This window comes from Poecilia reticulata, chromosome 15 (assembly GCF_904066995.2).
Source record: "Poecilia reticulata chromosome 15, P_reticulata-male-v2, whole genome shotgun sequence".
Taxonomy (NCBI): domain Eukaryota; kingdom Metazoa; phylum Chordata; class Actinopteri; order Cyprinodontiformes; family Poeciliidae; genus Poecilia; species Poecilia reticulata.
In genome coordinates, this window is record NC_088844.1 from 14422500 (window position 1) to 14445934 (window position 23435).

Consider the following 23435-nt stretch of genomic DNA (forward strand, 5'->3'; position numbering starts at 1 on the left):
ATCAACTTACATTTGTATCTTGCCATCTGTTTTCAATTAGTGTTTCTGTGGGTTTTTTGATCCCATAGCTCACTTGGCTAAACCAATTCCCCACTGCACCACTCATTAGCAGAGCCTCTGAGGACAAGTGTATAGCTTATGACCTTCATATAGGGACAAAGTTCAAACCCCTGTGGTGCTTCAATAAATCAACACAGAAAATGGCACCATATGCAGAAGCTGCATTGTTGCAGGGCAGATATGCCTGCAAATAAGGGTATGGACTGCATTTCTTTGTGGATGGAAAGATGTGTGATTGTGGCGTGGCCCCAGTGGGTGAAAATACCTGCGAGAAGGCAGCCGTTTGAAGCTTCCCTGCGAAACGGGACGATTGTCACATAGTATAGTTATTGTGAGCCTCCCCACGCTATCGTAGGGGAGTCCTTTGTTATTGTTTTTCTTTGTTGTTAATTATCATTGGCAATGTAACATCTATAAAAGACACACCAAGGGAATGTTGAGGTTGTTTACACGAGTGTCTTCAGTCTTCACCTCCAAAGGAAAAGACAATGTGAATGAATGCAGGACGCTGTTGTTGTTGTGATAAGATCAAATCATATTTTCATTTCAAAGAGAGCATTTGGCAAATTAAGGTCAACTCCCAACTGTGATTTGACTTACCTATGACAAAGAGGAAAGAAAATTATCACAACCCATTGGACTTGAATTGGGTTAATGAGATGTGATTTTTGATTCAACTTTAGATAGATGAGGCTCTTTGATGTCTAATCTTCTAAATCAGCTGTCTGATAGTTACAGAGGTGGATGCTGAGACATTTGCTTTTAAGAGATAATCTTGACCAGAAACGTTGTTTAGCAACGACTGATACAATCAGACTATTAGAAGTCCGGTACTCACTCTCGCCAGGAGCGATCCAACTTGCCAGGGTGAATTTTTGGGATCTAAGTCAGCTTGATAGTTTTCACTAAAAGTCGGAGGAGAATACAAATTCAGAAATCTGTTAAAGCAGGAGGACAATTTGTTTTGTGCAAAACTAGCTGATAGAAAAGAAAAATGTCACAAACAAATGCTTGCTTTCTTCTTTCATTTTTGCACGCACATATGGAGGTTTTGTAGTTTAGGTTGTTTTGTTTGTTCCCAACCGTGAGTTCTCTTAACTTTATTGGCGCTGGAGTGGTCAGAATATCATTCAAGTATATGTGTTAGTGAGTATATACTTAACAAAAAAGGTATTGGTGTAGCCTTGTGAAACTCAATACTTAAGTCTGATTTGAAATGCTTTTACATGGAACCAGGTTGGTTTGGATAGTTGTCTTCCTTTATAAAAGAAATTCTCATTTGAAAACTAATATAATCCGAGTTAAGAGTTTTGTCGCACCCCTAGTCACTGGGAAGTTTTCTTTTTAATTAATAAATCAATAATGTGCAGACCAGAAAGGTCACATGGTGGGTTACCAAGATCTCTTACTAGACATGCATTCATCAAGCTTCTCCTTCTGGTTTTCTTTGTAGCCTAGCATTTAAATTTGTAAGGACTATAACACAAACAAACATGCAGTAAGTCTTTTGGTAGAAGTCATAGCTTCAAATCTAACTCAACATAAAAGAATAACAGAATTTATGCATCAAAACATTTTACTTAAAAAAAAGCGCATGAAACTACATGTCAAGGGTTGATGTGTTTATAGATTGAGTCAGTATTGGACCAGCCAATCAATGGTCAGAATAAAAAGAACATTTGCAGAATATTATCTCTCATCAGTGGATTGCAGTGTTCTTAATGTGATCAAACAATTTCTCTTCATTGATCGACACTTTATATTTACAACACAAATAAGGAGAACTGCATGAAAGTATTCAGTGAACGTTTGATCGTTGCTTTCTGCGTACCACCTGCGTCAGGGGCATCAATTATTTAAACTTTCAGAGAGCAAGGAAACAGCTTAGTGGAGATTACGGCTGCTGATTTTTGATATGAGGCGAAAACTCCTGTAATTGCTACTAAATATCAGAATTCAGATCCATCACCCTTTACTTTGAAGAAGCAATGTTGCCTGCATGCAAATTCAAGATCTGAGATGTTAAGAAATATAATTCACTTTTGACCTCCTTATGGCACCTAAACTTCGCAACGTCTATTTGCACAAAAAGTATATAAAGCAAAACATAGGTCCTTAAAGTCTTAAAAAAAATATAACGTTGCACTTCTGATCCTTTTTGTGTTTCTGGCCAAAATGGCAGCACTGAATGAGTTCCTCACCTCCACACTCCCACAAGCCTTTTCTCCCCTCTCATTTAATTTTCTTGCTGTTGTAACAGGATTACTCTCTAGCTGTGACATAGAACCTACACAAATCAAACGTTAATACACTCTATGAGAAAGATTTTGTGCAACAGAAAAAAAAAAATCTTTATATAGCTGTGCGCATAACATTTAGACTGTAAATTCACACTGGGAATTGACGCATCAACCTACGTGGACCTCAGTTACCTCCTATTTTCACTCCTACCAAGGCGCCGTCCTACCGTGCCTCTCTCCCTCTGTGACGTATCACATAAACGCAGGAACATAGAGTTCGATGCACTATGCCTGCCAATAAGTTACGAGTGTGCAGGTGAGGGGTCAGCAATCAACATCACTCTTGTGACAGCTCATCAGCTAATGTTCATTGCCCATCATACACTGCATCTTAAAAGGGAAAGTGCCTTTCACCTCTGCCTGGAATGAAGGCAGCTGCTCAAGTGAGCCAATTGAGGTGAAGTCTAATTAAATTAAGACAGTTTACGTGATTATCAGCTCTCAGAGGGAGAAACTGCAGCCAGCATCAATGTTTGTTGATGTCTTTTCTTTCTCAAGGCTGAGGTGTCCTGTTAAGAGCCTATTTGTTGTCTTTTTTTCATTATTACTTTATTTTAAATAAGCAGGTCTCAACTTTGTGCAAATTTTACACTGTGACTTATACATTATGGTTATGGTTAAGTAAATATTCTAATTTTGATTCTGCTGGTTTAAATGCAGATTCATGACAACATTATGAAAAATAATACGGTATAAAACTTTTACTATGATCATGTAAAATAAATAGGGCATTCAAATAAAATTAACTAATCCATGAACAACTAAAGGTATCAAATAGTGAAAAACAAAATTTGAAGACAGGTAAGCAGGTGGGCATAAAAACAATCTAACATATACAAACATTACCAAGTAAACACTGAGAAATTAAACTTGGGGAAAAAAACAAAAAAAAAAAACTTTTTAGCTCCAACACTCTCAATGGTTTAATATCTGTCTTCATCTGCCAGTATTAAGCTCTAACAATTAACAGGAAATGAACTGATGTTCTCTACGAGTTGTAAAGATAAAAACTCGGTGAGTCATGTGTCTCTAATTTGAATAAATTGAAAAGACTTATCTTATACTGTGAATGAACGCAGATTAGAAAATGGAAACCTAGTACAATTTTATTAACTGTCATTTCTTGGTTTCTAAGTGCAGTAACACAATCAGACTTTTCACTTCAATAACAGACCTTTTGAACTCAAATGGTGGTACAAGTACCACTGGTGATACACAACTGGATCTAGTAGTAGTGGCAACTATGTGTAACTGGAAATGTAAAACCTTAAAGCAATAAAGTGGACGGTGGTGAACGGACACCAAGGCTCTGGAGGCATGTCTGTCACTCCTGTCCTCCTAATGTCAGCCCTGCGATTCTGTGTGGGCCTGCACATCCAAAACTCAACCTTCTATACACAAACACACTCCCAAATACACACCCACAGGTGTTTAGATTCAGGTGTTTTTCCAGATACATTTACATATTGAGCAGCGGTTGCCACCGAGTATATCTTGTATTACATTGTATGGTGTACTTTTCAGTAGTGTCAATGTATTGGTTGTTGCTATGGTTTCTCGATCTTGTTTGTTTTCCTCTCTCTGCAAGTGTCGAGGCAGACCGTTGTTTTCTCTTTTCTTATCCATTTCTCTGTCCATTACATTTAAGATAGAACAAATTCTAATAGTTTTATACACATATATGCATATGTATATATCCATCCATCCATCCATCCATCATGGAGCATCATAAACGAACGGAAGCCATAACGCTCCGCTTATGAAAATAAACTTGATAAACTCAAACAGTAATTTTGAGTCCCACACAGTCAGCCAGAACATGATTTGTTTTGTTAATTTAAAAGTTTTGTTGGCTTAAGTGGTCTTTGTTTGACCGTTGTGGGACAGGAAAGTGGGTTGTGAAAGACTGGGAGGACATGCACCCAAAGGTCATCAAGCCGGGACTCGAACGTGTGACCTCCACGTCGAGGACTAGGGCCTCCATAAATGGGTCGCCCTTTAAAAAAAATATTAAAATAAAAGCAGATTAAAAAGCAGAATGTTGTTATTTAACATCAGCTCTAATTTAGTTTCTTCGGACAGTTAATGCAGCAAAATGCATTTTGATGAAAATCACAACCTTTAGTCTCTTGGATCAAAATCCCTACCCAAGTACTTTTTTTAATCTGTGTTTCTCTTAAGAGAGCAGCTCTCTAAATGGATCCAGTTGATAAGTGAAAAGATTTGTGCCTCACCCCTCCAGGGTTACCGTCTGAAGCAGTGACAATCAGACGGTACTGGTCTGTGATCTCTCTGTCCAGAGGTTTGCCCAGAAGTAAAAGGCCAATCCTGTTGATAGAGGGCAGAGCAGATATTAGAGAACAGCACATTAAAATTTTACTTTTTCCCCTCCATTGCTTTATTGTAAAACATGAGCAGTTTATTCATTTACTGAACTTCATTACATATTTTACCTTTGATACAGTATCAAAGAGTCAAGAAGAGGAGAATTCAAAACATTGTATTTAAATCAAGGTTTATAAAACATGGTCTTTGATCATAGAACATCCTTTGTGGGTAAAGAACAAGTGGGAGCTTAACTGCTCTCTTATTCCTTCCCTTCAGGTAGCCATGCTTCAGAGCCACAGCAAATAGACAACAGATAGAAAGATTTCCATTTTCTTTCTAATGACTTTCACAGACAAAGCGGGCCCTCCTGCTTGTTCGTGCCACAGAGTTTGGCCCCGGCATTCCAAGTAAAAAGTGTAGATGGAGTCCTACGCATGAGACTGAATTATCTCTGTTTGCACACAAAACACACAAGGGCAAGTCAAGCCACACACAAACTAGGAGACAACAATTTTGTTCCTACACTCAAGAGAGCCTCTGCCAGAAGGAACAGCGAAAAGAAAGATGAATGCATCTGAACTCGGTGCTAAATTAATGCCCGTGGCAATTCCCCACTGTCCCCAGCTCCTTCCCATTTCTGATTTAAAGCTCTTGTGGCGAGGCAGTCCAAGCAAAACCTGACCACTCCATTCCTCTGCAGACCCTCACCATTACACTGCAGTGCCTCATTTTCAACTCTGACAGGCAAATTACTGAAATTCTGTCAATGTTATCTATTCCTCTAAACAGATGCCACAAGGTTAGGAGGAGAGAACTGTTTTATATTCCCCACACTCAATGATCCTTGACTTAAGAGGGCAAAAAGAGCTTTGCAAAAACACAATAAAACTGGTACATTAATTTTACAGACTGGCACTAATATATGAAAAGAAGGGTAGAAACCTGCGCTTTGAGCTCAGTGGCGATATCCTATAAATGATCATGATAACGATTATCTTGATGGGTGATAATGGCAGCAGGCAAAATGATTAATGCGGAAAAGCCAACCTGGGGAGTTTATTCCTCACTGAAGCTGGATAGTTGCACTGCACTCAATTGGAATGAGTCTGAGAGGTTCACTGATCATGTGCGATAACATCCCGCCTTCTCTGCCCAGCCGCCATAAATGAAAAGATGTTGTCAGATGTATGGGACACTATTAACAGCATTGTCTGGGGTGTCGGCGGTGTGGTCCGGAGGCTATCCTCCTCAGTCACACCAACAGTTGATCTTTCATTCTGCTCAGATCATGTCTCTCTATGCTATATTGGACTTGATGCAGACGGTGCGAGTTCCCTGTGGCAAAAATGCTTTACTGGAGGCAAGACAAGCAAGATACGTCACAAAACTGAAACTCAATTTCAGACTCGCCAAGTATCAGTTTTCACATTCAGCAGAAGACAGTGTCATATATTTACAACAAGCAGATTTTATAATCTGCTTGTTGAAAATATTCTAGCAGAGACTACGAATGATAGTCTGTTTCTGTCGTAAACAGCAATGCGATAATGTTACATATTCCTGCTTAAGTTTTTGTGTTCCTATAAAAGAAATTGGACTGAAATCGAAACCGTGTACAAATGTACACAGGGCAGTTAAAACAGCAGCAGGATGTGTTGTCAGAAAAGCCTACATTCATTTCAGATTAGCTGTAGGGGAAGATCTTCTACAGGAGGTGAGATATTGAGGCACAGCTGTGACCTGTTCGTAAGCACCCTCTCTGTCTTTATCTGGAATGGTGTATGAAGGTCCAATGACACATTTTGCCTTAGAGCCGTGGACAGCTGCTTCCACTGAGCATGTCACAAACCTTGTGAGAACAGAAATAAATAAAACAATTTTTTTTTTTTTTTTTTGCCCTTAATACACTGTGTGTGTGAGGTTGACGTGCGGCCAGAGGGATGGCTAAACCAGTATATACTAAAATTACACTTCTGCATCTTATGAGATTCCTAAGTTGAAAGGCATAGTTATTTGGAATGATGCATCTCTGGCAGAACCTTTTCTTCAACAAAATATATCAAAATATATCTTTAGCTTTTAGTAGACATACCTAAGCATATTTTAAATGTGACTAAATTAATGTCTTCCCCCAGAAACAAAGTATTCTGCATTGGCTTGTTGTATCATTAGCTAGATTCTAAACCTGACTAAATTTATCCGACTTTCTTCCCTTTGTTACAGTCTTCTTTCAGTAGCAAAACAGAAAATATTTCTCTGAATCATCTTTCTATTTTGTTCTCAACTCTTTAGAATCGAAAGCATCAGCAAGGCATGCACCATGAAATTAGGCTTTCTTAAAACTACAGGAACCATAAATTGTCTTTGTATGTTGTATTTTGCTCATCAAAGAAACTAAATCAAAAGAAACAATATATTAAAATGCAGTGGAATATTTTATGTTTGATTGTGAATAGGATCCTTTAATACACTCATCCACACCGTTTTCAGAAAAGCACATACAACAAATACTTTTTTTTAAAGACGAGATTAAGCTACAACTTAACTTGCAAACAAGTAGAGAAAGCCGCAGGACAAATTTTTTACACTCACGTTCGAGAGAGGTTGAAGACATTCTGGGAATCTCCGCTCACAATTTGATACGTGATTGGATCGTTTTCTCTGTCTGTTGCCTGGAAGAAGAATAAAATGACACCAGAACCAGATAATGCTATCAGCCTATAGAAGAACATGACAGGGAGAGAGATAGGACGCATAAGCATGACACAATATGAAAGCAAAACACGCTACGAGTGAAGTCGATGCTCTCAGTCAAGTCTAACCTGGAGGAACTATAGCAACATTTGGACACTTCTGCATCTTCTGATGCAGGAATCTGCATCATACACTGGGGATGTGAATTTGCGACTTACTTGCAGATTGAGGAGAATGGCTCCAATCCTCATGGCCTCGCTGATCTCTAGGTTGTAGGTGAGGAGTGGGAAGCGGGGAGGACTCTGGTTGTTGGGTGGTAAAACCTCGATATAGACTGTAGTGATCGAGCTCCTGGATAACAGAAGTGCCCAACGATGGTATCAGTTTCTGTTTGAACATGCTTTTTTTTTTTGCCTAACTGATGTTCATTTCCAACACTTTACCACATCTCAGAGAAAATGTTAAAGTTAGTACACCCAAAGGCAAAGCTCTCATCACAGCTCTTATGCATAGACCTTTTTCCCTCAAAGCTTTCACTTACAATTCATCTAGTGAGATCACAAACACTTCTTCAAACAGCGAACACTAAAACTGATGAAATACGCACCAGAGCAAAGTCTTAAGACTGGGAAAGAAATTACAAGTCTTTGCTTTTTTTGTGGTGGAGGATCTCGACCAGAATAGCTTCAAAATATCAAAGAAACAGAAGCAGGAAATCAGTTTCCGAAATCACACACACACACAAAAAAAATCTTGTACAAGCGCATATGTGGTCAGTATGAACCCACCGGGCCAGACAGAGTTAAAAACTGGTGGGGTCTAATAGCGCTATAAACCCCACACCAAGTCCTACTATAATCCTGGGTGGTGAGCTTCTCCATTACGGTCTGTTCCTCACTAGTGTGGCGGGACGTGAGCACGCAGCAGCTGTGGTCGAGTATCCGCTGATGTTTGCAGTGACATCCAGAAATGGAGAACCTCGAGGTTCTGGTTCTGATGGACTCAAATAAATCCAGATATTTCATTTTGTTTTATAGGAGTTCATTGTTGCCCCAAACAGATCAGCCGGTTATTTTGCTATACATATAAATATAATTACATTCTGACACATTTTTTTTTAATGTGCAACCTTTTGTCAAAAGACTGCATTGCCGAATGCCACTCATGGTCTTTATCCATATTTTTAAAATTAAAATAAAAATAAAATTGACATCACAAGCTAACATTATGCAGTTTCTCGCTGTCTGTACAATCCTGAAGCTCCTAAAAAAATGCAACAAAACAAGTAACTAGGAAATATCCCTCTATTAAATAGGCTAATGAAATATGAGCTAAAATTAAGAGCAAGTTTCATGAGAAGAAAAACTTAAAATCTGTTCTTTTATCATTATTAATCTTATCTGATATGACTATATGTCTCCCTTCTGTCCTGGTAATGCTGCTTAAACCCAGAAAAAATCCTGGCAAAAGTTACAATTTCTGACAAGATTACTGAATCATCTATAAAGCGGCTCTTACATTCCCCCAAAACCTCTTTTCAGAAATGTATTTCAATGTGTTGACCTAGAGAAAACTTCTCAAGTCAAAGTTAAACAGCATATTGCATATTAAAAACAAATTTGTAAACAGTAATTGAAAGGATGACCAGTCTATCACTGAAATCAACTAACAAAAAATTGAGAGAAAGAGAAAATCTGCTCCTTTTTAATGTGTTAATGACCCATATGATTAATAACAACAAAACAAAGTTCTTATATTTCATCATTGTTATGCGACATAGTTGTATATCTGTACCTTCTCTGAGTAGCAGGTGCATTATCAGAGGCTTTGACCGTCAGTGCATAAGATCGTCCCACAGATAAGACGACATCAGGCGCCACAGTGATGCGTCCGGAGCGATTATTAATAACAAAATCTCCCTGGGCTCCAGCCAGGATCTCGTACGTTACCAGGCCATTCAGCCCCTCATCAGCATCTGATGCAGTTAACTGAGAAAACACAACAAGAAAAATAGTACAACACATTATCAGCATGATCTGCTTGCTTTCTGCAGTTTGTAGTTTTAACCGGAGGGGGTTACGGCTAACATTACTTGTGAAACAGTCAAACAGCCAATGTATTTTTCACAGGGGTTTGTGAGGCTCGTTTCTGTGTAACATATTTTTTTTCATATTTTTCTTATGTAAAAATAAAGAACTCTGTATTTCTACTGGTAAAAACTATAAATCAATGGTCACATTTGGCTTCACATTAAACGGATTATAGATTTGTAAAGACAAAGTTTAACTATTATTTTTTAAAGGTAATAAATGAATTCAAACTGCGTATTTCTCCAACATTCAAACTCCAAATGCAATAAAGACATTCCGCTGTTCGTGACTATTAGTCTTCATGCTGTAACTGACCTCGTATCTTTAAAGCTTTTAAACTTTAATCCAAGCATTCACGACCTCCTTTTTCCATGACACTGGAGTAAAAAGTTGTAACATCAAATAAGCTTCAGCGCACTCAGGGGAGACTCCAGTTCACATAAAAAGCTTATAAAATCGGTTAAGCGGTCAGAGCAGACACACTGTAACCTCTGGCCTCATTTTGGGCAGGGTGAACTGGCTGTTTTAAAAAAAAAAAAAAAAAGATTAAACTTGACCTTTTCTATGCCTTATTCTTTTATTTTGGAGAGGCTGTGCTGTAAGAGCAGATCAAATGAAGAAGAAGCAGAAGAAAAAGAAAAAAACATGCTCAAGAAAAATGCACTTAGTAGAGTTGGTTTATAAAAGCGTACACATGCTTGTACACTGACTCTCAAAAGCCACCATAATTCTCGAATCTTTTCACAAGTTGCTACGCTAAAACACTAAAACTTATTTTTATTTAATTGCAACTTCATGCAATAAACCAAGATTAAGCACTGCATAATTATGAAGTAAAATGATACATGGTCTTCTATTTTTTACAAATAAAAATCTGAAAACTTTGGGTTGCACTTGTAACCAGTCAGAGCTGGTGAATAGACTCCATCTGTGTGAATAAATACAGCTGTTCGGCCTCTAATGTTATTGGAAAAGGTTATTGAACAAACAGCATCCTGAAACTCAAGATAAGGCACTCTTTATTTGTACTCTACTTCCCTAGTATGAACTACTTTGTGTTGATCGATCACACACTTCATATTAAAATGCACTGACGTTTGAGAAAAGTCTGAGAAGTTGAAGTGGTATGGATGCTCTCTCCACATGCTTGATTGTCTTTGCATATGTTTGACAGAAATAAAAATAAAGACATGGAAACCTTTAAATTCAGTGTAGTAATTAAATCAAAAACAATGACCAAAATCCACAGAGCAATCCAAAAAATGATTGAAGTAAGAGAAGAGCAATCCTGCTTTATTTCCAAATCCTGTCGTATCCTGTAAGAGGGGTTGATAAATTGCCATCACGGAATCCTTCCGCTACGACTTACTGATGCCAGAGGAAAAAAAACACAAAACATTTTCTCTTCCATGTCTGTTATGACTGCAGATAAGACAAAGGGATATGCTCCTGGGCTTTGCCTGTCAACACAATGGCCAAGACTGTTGTGGTTATTCTTACTGAGCATGAAAAAGCATTTGAAAGAGAGATTCTGTGTGATGGGGACAAAGTGTCTCAGTGGTAGATGGAAAAAAAAAAAGGAAGGCAAAATGGAAGAGAATGATCACTCTGGATTGATTACCTGTAGCACAGTCTCCCCTGGCTGCATGTCTGTAAAGACTTCAACGCTGTAGGAGACCTGAGCAAACGTGGGCGTATTGTCATTGGCGTCAATAACCAGGATGTTGACAGTTACTGGACTACTCTGTTGGACACCATCTGATGCCACCATCTGAAAACACCAAAAACGAGAAACACTTAGAAAAACCGAAGACATGTAAACAAAGAATACTTTTGCAAAGGAATCACATATTATTTTTTTCTATTCGAACATCAAAGATGCATGGTTCTGGTATGTCACTGTGTTTAAGAAACTCCTCTCTATACGTTTATTTTCCACTTTGTGAGAGTAAAAGAAATGCCTTCAAAGCCAACTGCTACCAGTAAGTTTGCCTGAAGGATGGTTTTCAAACTGAGCAATCTATGTTTACTTGTTTGTGGCAGCTCTGATCTGCAGGTTTTCTGAAAGGAGCAAGGAAATGGACTAAGCAGAACAACAAATCAAGAGCAGAAAGGAGAGAGGATCAGACCTATAGCTGTGTCAGGAACACTAACAATATACATCTCAATGCAGACAAGAAATCTCTCCACAAAACTGAAGAGCTAAGCTTAAAATTTGCAGTACATTAATAGCTTTTTGTTGCAGGGGTAAAATATGTGTAGTAAAGATGTCCTTCTGCTTTAGAGACATACATCATACAACTATGCTTTTGACTTTTGATAGCCTTGTTTGGTCTTAAATAAAGCCAAATGAGATTTGCAAAACTAATTGTACCGTTTGTGTAAAAATCAAGCTTTTAAGTACATTGCTCACATTTTCAGTAGGGTGGATGTAGAAGCTTGATTTAAACTTTACAAAACCAATATGTCTTGAATCATAATGCTATTAGATAATCAACTATGGCTAGATTTTTTAATCTTAACATAAATATCTTTACTGTAAATACCTTCATATTTTTTAGAAGGCAAAAATTATTATTTTTTTTAGACAGGCTTTGTAACAAGACCTGCATAAACCTTCTATTCAATGTTTGAGAGCACAACCACTTACGTTTTTTTTTTTCTACTTTGACACATTTGCTTCAACTGAAGTTATTGCTCTTAATAAGTTATCTAATTATTCGCTTTAAAAAAAACAATGAACATTTTGCCAAAAAAAAAAAAAAAGAAAGTCACATTTTCAACAACCCATTCAGTTTGTGTCCCTGCTGCATTGATCAATACATCCTTGAGAAGCACTTGTGTAAAAACAGAATAACACACACTTAATGCTACGCCTACTCACTACAGTATTACAGAGCCTAGACAGATAGCAGAGCAGCATGGATTTCAACAGAAGTATATTGATTCTGGGAATTGTTTCAGAAATGTGAAAATACAATATACCGACACAGCTCGTTAGGAACACAAAGACAAACTACACTTGTGACACTAAACAGTACGTAAACAAACTTCTTGCACTAGTTATGTCTGCCTAGAAATATTTTAATAAAAAGTTTTGCCATGTAATGTTCCCAATGTCTTAAGTGCTAAAACATTAAAATCTTTCACACAAGGACAGCCTTTGTTTGAACTGCGACCTATTTATGACAACCAAGCGTCATGAATGCACCATAGAGAAAATGCTCACAGTAATTCCATCTCTTTGGTAGTTTTTGACTTTTAATGGGATTTATTTTAATATATCGACATCTGTTTGCTCTTCAACTAATCCGCTTTCAGTATCCAGTTTTTGTATCTGCAAGAGATATGAATGCTTTTGAGGAACATTTATATGTTTTTCTTCACATATAATGATGTCCTTCTAAAATTAGAAATTTTAATTGCAAAGTTCAGCAGTCGCCTTACAATGTCAACAATCATCACAGTCAGACAGGGCCTAGAGCTGAGAAGTTGTCAGTCACTTACCAGTACTTGGGCTTCAAACACAACAAACCATATATAACAGTCTATTGACAAAACAAACCTGAGCAGTGAGAGAAAAAGGTCAACCTTGCACACACACAACAAACACAAACTCCTTCGGTTTCTTTACAGAATGTGAGCTCACTAATCCAAGGAAAGGAATCCTTTATGGATGCAGCTCCCGTACTGTCAGAGATGCATTTCAGCAACAAGGCATTTCAAAGTGCTTTACATGAGAAAAACATAACAGTAATCTATTTCTAGAATAGGGAAACGGGGTGTCATGCATGCATTTATGAGATACACATCGTGTTATGGTGGTGTGATTCTTTAATGCATGTTTAAGTAATCATTTAATCTCCCACTGCAGCCAATCTGGGTGCATAAACATTTTCCCTCATCAAGCGCCACCTATCAAGGATACGTGATAAGTGGCGTGGCTCCTCCGCAGAGGAGCTGTTGTCTCCTGTTGAGCCTCCGCATCACAGAGTACCCCTCTTCCACTCAGCTTGGTCAGACCAGTGGCAGCAGCCATTAGCAAACACCTGGTGGAACTGGACATTTACTGACCTCATCGTAGGAACTATTCCTCAGTGGAATCCTTCTAAGAACATTGTAAATGACTTATCAGAGAAACGTTGTAATGACGTGATGAAGGCGGAGTGTCAGAAAGAGCAGGAGCTACTTAAAGTGGCAAAATCAAGGTGTTAATTTGCAAAATTTGAAAGTTTTTTAAGTCACGGTTGATATGTATTGCATTTTTATAGTAGGTTAAGATAATGTATTTTCTTGATTGTCACAGCTAGTGTGACTTTATGTAAATTTTTATTCCATCTATTCTATTTATTTTCAAGGCGAGCAATATCTTCTTCAAATAACAGTATTATTCAAATGTATATCTGATTAAATAGGGACTTGATCACATTTTAAAGAAGAAGACATGCTTCTATTTGTTAAATCAATGCAAAATTAAATGCACATAACGTGACGTTATGACGTTTATAGTGTCATAATAAACGGTATCCAAATTTTGTCCACTGGCATCCATCTCCAATTGCCTCTTGGTTCAACAGTAACAGGATAACACACACAGAATGAGAGATGTTAGACCTCAGGGCTGTTTTGAGGATGCCTGCACTGGCCTGAGACTCACCGTGAAAGTATAGGTCATCTGCTTCTCCCGGTCCACAGGTTTCAGAATCGTCAGGTAGCGGATTATACCAGTTGGGGTCAGGCTGAAAATTGTGGTGTAGTCATCCAGGGTAATCTTCACCATGGGGTCTTTGGTCTTTCCGACGGAAAGAGACACCAAAAGAGACATGTAACTATGGTGACACTGGTGCTGTATCACTGTTTTCCCCCTAAGGTCGCAGCTGTGGGACTCGGAAACCTATCAAAAATACATTTTGATGTGCTGAAGTGTTGGGAAAAAAAAAAAAGAGTCATTTGCTGGCAGGTGTCTCCACAAAAAGAAAGCACGAGATGAGCAGAGGACAAAATCATTAAACTACGTCAGTTAAAGTACAGTAACGGCGAAAATGTTTACATACCACATCTACGTAGTTGTAGTTTTTAATTTTGTGCTTTTAATGAGGCACTTGACTTATTTTTAAGGGTCACTGATGATATTAGTTACACCATCAATACATTTCCGTGAAAGTATGATAATGTAATAAAAAAAATGCTGGTTATGTTGTCTCATCTTTACAATTCTGTAATGTCACACATTTGAAGTTAGATCAACACATAATTGGAATCCCAAAATTTATGTCTATGAATAAGTACAGTCTATAAACTGCTAACTGGCTTTAAATTCAGAAATGTTGTTCTGTTCATAAAAGATGGTGCTTCTGTTTCTGTAAAAAGAAAGCAAGCAGTTAAGCTGTGAATCAAATGAAAATGTCATACTGCACTTGTTAAGCATTCATATGAAGATGAAGGCTGAATCCTTTCAAACATTTTAAGAAAGTCTATTTCACCGTCCATTTTCAGAAAACTAAAACTGGAGTTTATTATGCTCCGTTGCTGCTGGTCAGCTTCGATTTATGCCAACAAAGACTCGTTCTCCAAAAGGTTGGTAAACATTAAGCCTGGGTAGCTTATTGATTTTATCTGCGACTCCACTTTGATTTGTTTATTTGGGCTGAGAAAAGGGATATTTTGAAAGTTGAATTAAAGGTAGTGATCAGTTCTTCTCAGTTTTATGTAAATACAGTCACACACCAAACTGCTAAATTTGTCAACTTTGTAAAAACAAATACGATGAATATGTAGTTATATATTTTTTTCAAATTACACACCCAAACCATGCCAGAGAAAAGATAACATTTCAAGAGAATAGTTGAATATGTTTGTACAGAAATATCAATCGAAATAAAAAGAGCAGAAAAGAAAAAAATATGAAGGACTTCAAACACACGCAGGCTGATTGATATACAATATAAGAATACACTCCTCTAAAACTACAAATATTATGATAAAGAAAAACATCCATCACAACTGGAGACCTGCTTGACACTTCATCAGTTGTTATGGTTTTCTTTCCACTTTTTAATAAAAGTCTTAATTTTCCATGTGTGTGTTAAAGATCTCCAGCAATGAGGAATGGCTTTAATTTGTTTACAGCTTCCGTAGAGTGATGCATGCATTAACAGCAGGGATGTCCTGAGTCAATTTGTTGGAGTGTAGAAAAAAAATCTGGTTGAGAAACATAATTGGACTTGGGCTGCCTGAGTAAAGCTTTTATCCATCGGTTCTTGTTTTTATTGCAACTTTTGCTTCGCTTCATGTATGGAACATGAAAATCAGTCTGAAAAAAACAAACAAACAGGAAAAACGAACAACACATGTCCAGATGGTGTGCACAATTAAGTTGTTTCATGGAGCAATGCAAACTTTTTTTTTTTCAGGTATTAAATCAATGTATTAATCTTTGCACATTTTGCTCAAAATTTGTTAAAAAAGTATCTTCAAAGATATTATGTAAAAACTGTTGAGCACTGTTTATCAAACTAAGTTCAGGTTTGTGACACTGAATTAATACAGCATTATTAATGCCATCAAATTCCTTGAATTTGATTTAGTTACCTTTACTTACTAATATACTGTATTGTGTTATATAATATACTTTACCGGCATATTTTAAGTTCCTGCACACACATCTCCAAAGTGCAGATGGGTGTCATTTTTTAGACCATAAATATTGCATAAAACTAATCGGAAGTCACTAAAAAACGCTTAAAAATGACTCAAATCATTTGGAAATTTGGAACAATAGAAATTGGGTCAGGACATCCTTCCATTACATCGTGTGTCATTTCATGGAACGTCACCCGCTTTTACCCACAGGTGTAGCACCAGGAGCCAGCTATGTGTGAAAAAACACAAAAATAAATGGCTAAATATGCGAATATTAAAAGGATTAATACATAAAAATAAATAAATGAATAAAAAAATTAAGTGAACAAATGAGTAAATGATTAAAAAGAAGCAATGACTAAAGAGAATGAATGAATAAAACAAGCGAAGAAATTAACATAATGTGTATAAATAAATACTGAGAAATACATCTAATTTAAGAAATAATGAAAGAATGAATAAATTAAATTAATGACTAAATACATAAGTAAATAAAATATTGAAGTTTGTAGAGCGTTTAAAGCACTAAAGGCTTTTGTCTGTTCCTACCTCTTCAATGTCATTATCCAAAGCGATGATTCCCAGCGGAGCCGTGAGGTTGGCACTGGCGGAGATGGTGGTGCCCACTGGGGAGGCCTCACTCACATATCCCTGATAGGTGGCAAACTGGAAATACGGCGCCTGGTTGTTCTCGTCCAGGATTTCAATTATGAGGTCAGCGTAAGCTGGTAGGGGATGTCCATTGTCCTGTTCTGCCTGCATAGGGGGAAAAAAAAAAAAAAAACAGAACAAAAAAGAAGCATAAGAGATAAATGTCAGTCTGAGAAACTATATTATGTTCCTCCTTTTATAGTAGGTAAATACAGGATAAAAGACAGACATGTTAGCTAGTTTCATTTCAATTAGAAATGAATCTATGTTGACAAAGTTTAACAGGTGCTCCACTAAGGACTGGTACTTACTAATTGCCAGGGCACTTAATGCAAATACCATTGTTTGAGGCAGAGAGCCCATAATTACTGGCTCTCCCACTCTGTCCAATAAGTGATCACTGATAGAAGGAGAGGAGAATTCTAGCAGAGTCGAAGCTAAAATTAACCTCTTAACTATTTAATGTATTTCTACTGCATCAAACTCTGTCTCCCTAGTGTGCGAGTGTGAGTGTGTGTGTGTGTGTGTGTGTGAAGTTAATTATGAGTCTCCAGTCTTAGTTTCTGTGCTGTGTTTCTGTTCTGCCTGAAACCTGATTGATTAACCATGCAACAATCTGATAAAAACAAAATCCCCACTAATCGCCTTACCACGTTGATTAACTTTCTCCAAAAATCTAGATAGCTGCATCTGTCTGGCAATTTTGTTCTAATATTTTACCCACAATAAAGTTGGGGAAAACCAATAATATCTAATCAGATATTTTTATGTTTTTGTATAAAAATCAGTGAACGTTAAAAACAAAACAAAAAACACATTTTATAAAGCCACATCTACAAATTCAGATTTTGCCAAACTCTTCTTCTGAAAAAAAGAATATTTATCAACTGACAACTTTCTTTACCTCTTACTGCTTGTTTAGTTGTGCAAAGAGAGAAGAAGCAAGCAAGCTGCCAAATGTTAAATGTGTGCCAAACATTTTGCAAATGTGTTTCATGGTGATGCTGACCAGAAAGTAGAGACAAGTCAATTTTTCTTCTTTTTTTTTTTGTTTGGTTTTGCCAAGGTTTTCAGGCTCTGCAACTTTGCATGCTTTTCACATACATAAAGCAATAAAACACACTATAATGAGAAGAGATAAAAAGAACAAACCTTAATGTTAATATCTCCTTTTGTGCAATTTTCTTTCCAACACATACATAAAGGGGTTTTAATAAAAACTTATTACATTGTTTAGGGACCCACTTAATATTTTTTTGGTGAGTCCACAACACAGACCAATATTTCAGCTTTTCATATAAAGCTTAAGAAACTATTTGTTGGGCAGTCAAAGGTAAAGCTGACAGCCCAGGCCTCTATCTTCACCCACTCCAGTGGAGTGGATCAGACTCCCACTCTGTGGTTGCATTCAGTGGATCATCACTGAATGCAACCACACATGAAAACATGTGTAACAACACAGATGTTATTTGACAAGATAGTATTACTACCAAACTACTGGGTGTTTGTGGTGAACAAACGTGAAATAAAGAAAAAAAACAAGATTTTTTATTTTTTATTTATTCAAATATAATAGCAAAAGGTACCAAGTGCATCTGTATGTATGCTGCTCCTCTGTCTAAAAGACTTGCAAATCAGCTCAAAGTCTCTTAAGGTGTACCTTACCAGCTTTGCACATCTACAGAATCTATTTTTAATCATTCTTCTTTGCAACATGGTGCAGCTCAATAAGTTTGAATGGATTGTGTTTGTAGATTTCATGTCTCAGTTAGTTTTATAGTACATAACCGCTTCATTAGATGCAAGCATTTTGTGTGTAAAAAAATGATCCAAAGTTTTCCAAAGGAACTCTAGCTGTGTGTTATTTTTTATGCAAGAACTTTAGCTACATGAAAATTAGATTTGCAGTCTGCATGTCAAATTGTTGCTTTGTCAAGAGATCCCCCTCAGATGTGGTTAATTACTGCTCATAAAGACGTACCACTGGTCTTTTCGCTGCTTGATGTAGGTTTACACTACTGTCGGACTCTTTCCAGTTTAGAGGTTGGCTCAAAAGTTCAAAACTTACAATGCTGCTTTATAACCGAATTTTGTTTTAAACACTTGTATTGCTTTTTTCTCTTTTACCGTCTGGTGGTTTCCTCCGTGTTCATAGAGCAATTTCACTAATGTTCTGTGACAAACCTCTGAGACCTTTACAGAACAGCTCTATTTGTACTTGGCTAAAATTAGACCTAGCTGGGCTCTGTAGGGGGTACTGTGAAGGCAACTGGTTTCGCAGGATTTTTTAGGGCTATCAGAGCAAGCAGGATGAATACGAACGCATCCTGCACTGTAAAGGTGGCGTTATGTAAAACTGACATTTTTAGCTTTGCATTATTTAATGTTATTCCCTCATCAAAAACAAACCTGGAGTGTTGCTTTTACAAACACCTGGTGGAAATGTGCTTCAGCTGATCTCATCAGCTGATCTTTTTCTCAGTTCAACGCTTGATTATAAAAGGCATGATGGAGGAACATTGTTGTAATGACGTGTTGAAGGCAGAGGGTTTAGAAGCCAAGAGGAAGGAGGTTCTTAAAGAGACGGAGACCAATTTCAAGATGCCAATTGTGAAGTCAAATGTCTTTAAGTTATGCTTGATATAAACAAAATTTGTATTGTTGAATTGAACAAATTTGCTTGATTGTGCTTTAAAATGGCACTACCTGCCTGGAAAATACATCATACTGCTCCTTCAAAAATTGCTAAGACAATTACCCTAACTCTAACCCTTGGGTTTTTTTCACTTTCACATAAGCGCTACAAAGTGCGGCTCTGTCAAATAACATTTATCAATGCATATCTGAAATTACTGCCCAACTGTGTTATGTTTCCATTTTAGAAGCCACTTTTTATACAACTCAAATAAATTAGAGGCAGCTGAATAAAACTATTCCACAGAATCTACAAAGTAAGTTTAGTTTACAGAAAATGTTTATGTGAATTTCCTCTTTGAAAGGTTTCCTCAGAAGTCTATAGTCATTGTATTTGACTTAAATATATTCTGTGTATTATGAAAACAATTATAACAAAGTGTTCCTTTTAACTGTCATTACTTTCCAAAAAACAGTAATGAAAATGCTAAAACTGTTTTGATGCGTAATAATTACCAACATTTAAAAACATTGTTGTCTCTTCTTCCTGCACAGCTGGCCGCTAACAGCTGCTTCGGCAGCAATAAATTAGCACAAATCAGAAAGGGCACCCTCTCAGCTTTACAAAATGTTTAAAAGCTGCAAATTACACCTGACACTAACATAGAGAGCAAAGCAAATGAATGTGATCCAGTTAAGCTGTTGCTGAAGTCTTTCCCCCACTGTAAGCACGAATGTCACAACCGCCTCCCACACCGGGGAAGCTTCACACAAATGGTGAGGCTTTGAAAATCCAGATGGAGAGGGAGAGAGAGGCGACATCAGTTTAGGTCATGACCTGGAACTAATTTTGTGAATTGGCTTGATTTTGGTAGCCTTGTGTTTCAGGATGTGGATTGCAGCACAGGGATATACACATGCATCTGAATTTCAGAAGTGAGCAGAGCGTTCTCCCAGTTGTCTGTAAATTCGGTGATGTCCACTTACAAAGTTTACTTTGTTATTACAGTTATGTGTGGCGAGCCACTGCTATTCTGCTTTTTCTCTATTTGTGGACAACTTCTGTCACTAGGGTTTGCTGGTGTTCCAACGCCACCCATTCCAGGTTGATAGATGCCATTGACCGCTCTTCATCTAACCTGGAATTTCTTTGGATCAGTGGAAAAATCACTCCTGCTATTGTCTGTCACAATGTTATTTCAGACCATGCCTCTCAATCTTCAGCCATTGTTTTTTTTCCTTTTTCCCAGTGATAAGACAGAAAACCCACAGCATGCTGAGCCAGAGATCCAATCTGGCCACAAAAACACCGGAGGAGGGGAAAGCGCTCTTATTGACGTGCATTCTACATCTACACACACTCACTCGCACAAAGACATGTATATATTTCTGTCTACAGGAGCTAAGACAGAGCGTATTATTACATCGTTCCCTTGTGATTTTACTCTTTAACGGTGTGCTTATTTTACAGAGGCGCTGTTCAATGAGCCACGCTTTACAGCAGCAACACATAGTCCAGATTTAAAATTCACCGCCAACAAAAGGCCCCGCTCATCAATCAATCTTGATTTTCCTGTCCTGATTCCATCATCCTTCAAGTGTCACGCGGCTCCTCTTCCTATCCCTCTTTTCATTTGTTACTTCCCTAATTTTCCAAACAGTGTTTCTCGGTCTCCATGCGGCTTGCACACCCGTCTTCATCTCCTACGAGTCATATTGGCGGATGTGCCTCTATCAAGATCAGTGATGACCATTAAAGAATCACAGATGTGTTTTCCTGCAACCCGGACTCGAAGTGTACTATGTATTTACAGAAAGCATTAGGCATGTATGCCACATACGCCAAATGTGCTGTATCAGTGAACCCTCACTTCTCATTTCCCTGATCTTCCGAGTTCTCCATCTCCTCTAAATGACTTAGATAGATACGGCCTCCTACATTCTAAATACACATCCCCCTCCATCTATCAGTTTCCCCCTGCCTCCTCTTTGAACTGTCTCTCTTCGTTTCCCGATCCACACCATAACCTGCACACATGCAAATGTTCATATGTGATCAGCCTGCCTTTATGTCTCATCTTGAAATAAAATCGTTCGCTCATTTCTTTGATCACTAGCCATCCTGGTTAAATAGCAGGTAGCAAAGTGCTTGGAGGTGCCTGGAGGTTAGCGATAGAAAGTTCACCTGCACTGCTGCTGTGCCGCAGCAACACTGAACGCTCGCTGCTCAAAATTAGGATTCAGGGCGCTGAAGCTGCCTATCCTCCTGTTAAGTCAATAAATCATAGCATCTTTCGCCCTCATGTTTCCTAAGCAGGCAAAGATAAGCTCACTGACCTTCGGGACTCAGGTTATCTAGGCAGAACAGGTGAACATGAACACCAAAGTATAAAATAAACTGTATCTTTCACTTACTCTGATAGCAATATATTGATAGTATAAAAATATATATTTAATGTGTAGAGTTGTGGAGTCAACAGATATGTTAGCTTTGACTAGATCAAGAATATTAAAAAAATCTATAATATAATTTAGACTATTTATTTATTTAATTTTCAAATGTAGCATTTACAAACTTTGTAGGCCTGAACACATTTCAACCAAAGGAAGGCTTGTTTTGAACACATTTTTAAAATAATTTCATAGTCATTACTAGCTTAAAAGATGTAACACTGACAAGCTGAGCAAGTGAAACTTAATCTCAGCGGTTACCTTTATGATAAGAGTGAACCTCTGATACAGGTCTCTGCTGACTGGTTTCAGAACGCGCAACGCTGCAGTGGTCCGGTTCAGGGAGAAATACTCTGAATATGTATTCGGTTGACCTGCAAAAAGCAAAAAGGCAACACCAGCAACATCAGAGTGAACATTCAAAGTGCAAGTCATGACATAAGTGACCCAGAAGGATTCTTTTTTTTTTTTTTAATAAAGGTTTCTAAGGAACCTACCAACCAAGATGTAGTAAAGAATGCCAGGTCTGTCAGACGGGGGCTGGATGTTTCTGTCCATGTCCACAGCACGGATAGGTGGCGTCACATTCAGTGGGTTCAGTTTAATCTGCATCAAAGGATCATATGGAAGTCAGAATCAAGATGAAAAATAAAAGTAGTAAAATACAGTTAGGAACAAAATCCTTCATACCCCTGGAAAATATACATTTAAAGGAATCTGTTAATTTAACCAGCATGTTTCATCTAACTGGAAGTAAAATTTACACTGTGAAGTGACCCGGAAACAATCCCAACTAGAATTTTTTACAGAATCTGTGAAGGCTCATAATCACAGTTGATCCTAAAATACCAGAAGAAGCATGCAAGGAGCCTTCAGCAACTATAAAAAGGGCATTTTTATTAAGCCATAGAGGTTTTATATGTTTTCTTTCGTAGTTTTGGTTTTTTAAATTGGAATTCCTTTCCATTTTTTATTAAATAAAAAATTAATTCTTGATTGAATGGACATTTGCATTTAAATGTGTATACAATTTAGTGAAACATTAAATAAATAAAGATAATTAAAAAATAAATGTACAGTATCTCTGCAAGTACTGTAGTTTGTCATCATCGGGCCCTTAAAATATTTTCTATGCAATACCACAATATTACCTAAATGCTGAATGTAAATAAATAAATGAAAAAAAATTTATTTCCAGGTCATTGTGCACATTGTAAGCACAACCAGGTGACCTTGACAGTGGCTCTCTTCAGTATGGACACAGTGACTGAGAAGTTTCACTTTCAATCTGACTTTTTTCCTCAGCATAGAACTGAACTTGCTGAATGTATCACATCCAATATAAAAGATGAAATTAATTTTTATTTTTTTAAAAACAAAGAAACTGGCGAGAAAATTCTGATAATCTTGAACATAAGTCAATGTCAGTCTTATTTTTGGCAGTAATAATAATGTCATACAACACTTTTGGAGCAATTTCTCATCACCACATTCCTCAATGTGCCTAACAGTAATGTACATCAAGGATATTATGTTACAACGATTTTGGCTACATCCCCTGCTCCTGCTCCTGCATACTGCTAAG

General features: G+C 37.4%; 1 protein-coding gene across 1 annotated transcript in view; it reads right to left on the minus strand.

Annotated features, from left to right (window-relative positions):
• The window catches only part of LOC103476800 (protocadherin-15), a 196269-nt gene that overhangs the window by 66788 nt on the left and 106046 nt on the right, over positions 1–23435 (minus strand). The window contains exons 10-18 of the mRNA XM_081616011.1: positions 22348–22456; positions 22112–22224; positions 16664–16870; positions 14130–14264; positions 11094–11243; positions 9177–9370; positions 7601–7733; positions 7281–7360; positions 4595–4688 (exon numbers count right to left, since the gene is read on the minus strand). Of these exons, the coding sequence (XP_081472137.1) occupies positions 4595–4688; positions 7281–7360; positions 7601–7733; positions 9177–9370; positions 11094–11243; positions 14130–14264; positions 16664–16870; positions 22112–22224; positions 22348–22456 (1215 nt within the window). The remainder of the gene's footprint in view (positions 1–4594; positions 4689–7280; positions 7361–7600; positions 7734–9176; positions 9371–11093; positions 11244–14129; positions 14265–16663; positions 16871–22111; positions 22225–22347; positions 22457–23435) is intronic.